Source organism: Sceloporus occidentalis, unplaced genomic scaffold (genome assembly GCF_023333645.1).
Source record: "Sceloporus occidentalis isolate IW3139 unplaced genomic scaffold, rSceOcc1.0.p SCAF_28, whole genome shotgun sequence".
Taxonomy (NCBI): domain Eukaryota; kingdom Metazoa; phylum Chordata; class Lepidosauria; order Squamata; family Phrynosomatidae; genus Sceloporus; species Sceloporus occidentalis.
Genome location: NW_028317008.1, coordinates 11,082,901 through 11,087,959, shown reverse-complemented (window position 1 = coordinate 11,087,959; position 5,059 = coordinate 11,082,901). Strand labels below are relative to the sequence as shown.

Genomic DNA, 5,059 nt, shown 5'->3' with positions numbered 1-5,059 from the left:
ATGTTAATGCAGTTATGTGGATATATGAGTCTATGCTTTACAACAATAAACTGTTCATTCCTGCTGTACTCAATTCAAGGTAGTTGTGTCTACTTATTGGGTACACATAGCAGGGTTCCAAGGTGTGCTGGAAGTTATTCCGCGGACAACAGGAGGATACATGTGGGTGATCTCTGGGAGTTACTACAGCTCTCTCTGTGAACCCATTACATACAGATTGCAAAAAGTGAGACAGACTCTAAAACTGCAAAAAATAAATATTTGGACATGAAATTTAAACTGAGGACGTGTGAGTATCAGTTGTAATTAAAAGGAACTTGTCCTGAAGGGTTACATTATGGTAGCTCATGAGCCTCAGCACCTTCTCATTACCTAGGCTAAGTTTCTGAATACTCAGTAGCCCTTAGGCCATGTTGTATTTGGACCCCTACTACAAGTTGAGCTTGTGAACTGTGTTTTTCTTAGGACATCATTGGAGGAAAGGGAAGAACTATGAGTTCATATAATAGATTAATAAATTCCCCTCATAAAGTAGTAGAAACTTAATTTCTGGCTTGACAAAAACGTCCTTCTTGAGAAGAGAAAAAAGCTCATTGTAAAGACCAAATCGTGCGGATAAATCCTGCAGTTTACTAAAGCTTTGAAAGTACCGCAGATCTGGCACCTGATAACATTAACGAAATCCCTAATTTAACTAAAGACCCTAATTAATGCAAACAAAGCATGCCCGGATAACCTGTAATAGCTTTCTTCGTTACCATGGTAACACCGGATGTTTTTACGTTTTGTCATGTCTTCCGGCAGACTCTGAGTATGCAGCTTTCGAGTTCCTATCTTGCACTCTTTTACTTTGTAGTCTCCTTGAAACGAATCTCCTGGTCATAGTGAATATCTATATTACATCGTATAACATATATTATGTGCAGGGTGCTAAAGTGGCTACAACGGTTAACATTGGTTATAATTAGTTTACGGAAGTCAACGATAGTTCCCCCAGTAATATCCTTCGCCGTTTCCGGTTAGTCCTCTTCCTGCCGTAATGACGGCCGTCACGATGAGAGGTTTGCAGGCGGTTCGGTGGAGTTGGCAGGGTGCTCTTACGGCAAATCCTCGTTTGTTTGGCGTAAAATTAACGGAATTTGCAGGAGGTATGAAATAACTTACGTATGACCTTCCTGTCTGCTTGAGTTGTTGCCATAGCTACTAGTATCGGAGCGTGACCTTCTACCTGTGTTACGATCCTATCCATGTGTTATTGATATTTCTTTAGATGCTTTCGAATGACACCCGCATATGTAGTCACGTACTACTGTCTGATTTTATGTTTTAATAAACAAATGTAGTTTCATTGAATAAGTTACCAACTATGAATTTTCAGTAATTACTTTGCGTTTATGTATATAATTTGTTTCCATAGGCAACACAGTACAATCTATTCGACACAAAACAATATATTCAGCGTTTCCAGATGATTACAACTGGTATGTACTTTATAAGTGGGCATCCCTGTGTATAAGTCAGAGTGTTATAGTTTAGTTTTGCAGACCAAAGGACTATAATTTCTGAGTAATCTAACACGGTAAGATTTCTTGAATGTGTTACACAGAGAAAATGGCTCTTAAAATGTGTGGTGATTTCAGGGAGTTAAAACCACAGCTCTCCTGCCAACCTTCACTCTGATGAATAAACCACTGTGAATCATTCTATTTTACGCACATTCTCTAGATGTCAGGCGGCATTATACGCACACTTTAACATGCACTTTGGGGGGAGCTTCTTCAAGCTTTCTGAGTGCATTTCTTCTTGTTGCTGGCTTCTGCAATGAATCCATGCAACAACAAACAGCACTTACGCACAAAGTGCTTCTCATATACAATTGGTTTCCCCCCAAAGAAAGCATGGATATATGGCTGGATAAGTCCACTAGTCTCCAAGTATAACTATAAATAAAAATAGTTATTTCTGTATATATTGCCGCATTAATAACTACGTTCAGTAGTTAATTTGTTTTTTTCCTGGGAGTGAATTTCACATTTATCATTCGCTGAAACTCTCTAAACATGTTTCAAGACATTTTAAACATGGTTTTTGTTACATAAATGATCTACTACTCCCTCAAGATTGTAAGCTTGCGAGCAGGGCTCGCTCCACCTAATGTATCAGTTTGTCTTAGTCTGTCAATTCTCGTCTTGTCATACTCCTTGAATATATGTATTGTATAAAGCGCTGCGTAAATTGTTGGCGCTATTTAAATAAAAGATAATAATACTGCTTTCAGCTACTTATACTTATTTTTTATTTAGCAAAGTGGAGCTTGCCATGACCTCTGATGGGAAAACTATTGTATGCTACCACCCGTCAGTTGATATTCCCTATGAACATACAAAGGTGAGTAGATCTAAAAAAAAACTGGGTATACTACTGACCCATAGATATGACCACCACTTCATTTAATCCCACATATACCGTATTTGCTCGATTATAAGACGAGGTTTTTTTCAGAGCAAATGGGGGGTCGTCTTCTAATCAGACCTCAAATAGAGGTCTGATTATGAGACTAAGATCCAGATCCCCGCACCGCTGCAGGGGACCTGTATCCTCCTGTCTCCCCCCACACACACACTTACCGGTGCTTCCTGCTGTATTGCTGGGGCAGCGGGTTGACGTCTACGCGATCCGCGTAGACAACGTCCGCTGCAGCCGGAAGGGGGTGTGGCTAGCAGCGGGGGTTGTCTGAGTCCGTCGCGGATACCTTCCCCGACTGTCAGAGATCAGAGTTCACCGGTGCGGGGAACTCTGATCTCTGACAGCCGGGGAAGGTATCCGCGACGGACGCAGACAAACCCCCGCTGCCAACTCCACCTCCTTCCGGCTGCAGCGGAAGGAGACGTCAACCCGCTGCCCCGGCAATACAGCAGGAAATTGGAAGCACCGGTAAGTGTGTGTGTGTGTGTGTGTGTTAAATGGGGGCATAGGGCATTTCTGGAATGCCTTATACCCCTATATGCCACTCTGGCATATTATGGGGCAGAGTGGCATATAGGGAGGTATAAGACATTTCAGGAGGCAGAGTGGCGTTAAGGGGGCATTTAATAGAGCACTCTGCCTCCTGAAATGCCTTATACCTCCCTATATGCCACTCTGCCCCATAATATGCCTTTTAACCCCCTAAATGCCAGAATGGGATATAGGGGTATAAGGCATTTCTGGAGGCAGAATGGCACATAGGGGGTCAAAAGGCATACCATGGGGCACAGTGGCATATAGAGGGTTAAAAGGCATATCATGGGCCACAGTGCCATATTGGTGTGGCAAGCCTGGGGGCAGATGTGCGTTACTGGGGGACAGGTTGGAAAATACAAGGAAATAAAAACAAAAAAAATATTTTTCTCAATCATAGCTTTTATTTAAAAAAATAGTTTACATGAATTAACATTTACTGGTAAAACTTTTTTCCTTTAGGGTCGTCTTATATTCAGGCTTTTTCTTTTTTTTCCTAAGTTAATATTCAGATTTTGGGGGGTCGTCTTATAATCAGAGTCGTCTTATAATCGCGCAAATACGGTAATATATATAATATAAAATAAAGTGATTGAAAGACCATGGTGGTTTCCACAATTTGGGAGAACTATATATATAACTTGGAATAAGAATCCTTTGCTAATATAAAGGTTGCAATATTGTTCTTACCATAATCATTTTTCAAGTTTATATTAGGTAATACACGTTGCAACTCTTAGAAAAACCTGAGTGTATGTTTGCTACATTGCTTCCAGATTGTGGGCAGTTACACATGGCGGATAAACAACTTGATATTTAAAGAGGTTACAATAATATTCTTGCGCCTGTACAAAATGCCTTTGAAATTCCTTCTTACTGATTTGTATTTCTCAACTGTAGCCTTCAAAACTTTCCAAGCTAGCAAATCATCTGGCACATGTATAGATGGAATATATTGGCCAACCTCATTGATTTATTGATTTATGTTTGCAAACGCTCTTCACACGCAGGTTAGCTGTCAGAATAGACAGTTTGACAGTTGAGATAATCTAATTGGTCACTGTGCCATATAGCAAACCGTGCCAAAATCAGTGCAACAAAAACATTTTGACACAGGCTTCTGTGCCGCCGTTTAATATGTGAATGAATGCTTAACCAATGCTTTGTTCAGCCCATACCTGTACAGGACCCTATAAACAACCACGAAGAGACACACGAGCAAGTCCTCAAGGCCAGACTGCAAGGCACAGAATGCAAGCCTGCACCAACAATGGAAGAGCTCAGTAAAATGTTCTACACAACCAAACACCGCTGGTATCCAGTTGGACAGTAAGTGAAATGCCATGTTGTTAGTACCACATTGTTTCTTAAATGCTTTTGTTTTAATAACAACAATGTTTGGACACTAATTTACTTAGACGTTACTATTACTATTTTACATTAGAGACTGTAAAAGGGGGCATAGATAGCATTTGAACCCACTTCCTATCCTGATATTAAACCAACGTCTCTTCTTTCACAGTGTTACAGAGGCAGCCAGAACAAGTCTGTTTTTAAAGGGGAGGGATGATTTAATAAGAAGCAATAAGCATCCCAACAGTGAAATATGCCAAAGCAATATACTTTAGAGTCCTTCCCTAATTAACACCTTCAGTCCCCTATAGATGTACCGGTACGTCCATAAAATGCATCTAAAGAAACACATATGGACGCACCAGTACGTCCTGCCTTTCTACTCCCCCACTGTCAGCAGAAACCAGCATATGCAGTGATATTGAAGCACCATTAAATTTTATTGATTAACAAAACGCCATGAAAAAAGCAATATGATATGTCAGATTCTGTTGACAGTGAAGACACAAAATGAAGAAGCATTCTTTTGTTCTCTGTAGATTATATTTTCTATATAACGGACAAAAAGTGGTTTATGCTAACATTTAGGCAAAAATGTAACCTGTACACATTTCCTTTGTTACTAAAACAATGTAACTATTAACTATATATTTTTTACAGATATCATAGAAGACGCATGAAAAAAGAGCAACTAAAAGACAGATGA

At 40.0% G+C, this 5,059-nt stretch overlaps 1 protein-coding gene across 1 annotated transcript; it reads left to right on the top strand.

Annotated features, from left to right (window-relative positions):
* The first annotated feature begins 1,039 nt into the window (after nucleotides 1–1,039).
* On the top strand, nucleotides 1,040–5,059 carry LOC149299807 (large ribosomal subunit protein mL42-like). Its single transcript, XM_089486108.1, has 5 exons — nucleotides 1,040–1,148; nucleotides 1,418–1,481; nucleotides 2,304–2,388; nucleotides 4,172–4,329; nucleotides 5,014–5,059. Exons 1-5 carry the CDS (start codon nucleotides 1,040–1,042, stop codon nucleotides 5,057–5,059), a joined length of 462 nt encoding a protein of 153 aa, XP_089342234.1.

Bases quoted from the DNA above. Each gene is read 5' to 3' on its own strand.
- LOC149299807 (XM_089486108.1), top strand. From the start codon at position 1,040: ATGACGGCCGTCACGATGAGAGGTTTGCAGGCGGTTCGGTGGAGTTGG. The intron at 1,149-1,417 runs GTATGAAATAAC...TTGTTTCCATAG, and splicing joins ATTAACGGAATTTGCAGGAG to GCAACACAGTACAATCTATT. The intron at 1,482-2,303 runs GTATGTACTTTA...TTTTTTATTTAG, and splicing joins TTTCCAGATGATTACAACTG to CAAAGTGGAGCTTGCCATGA.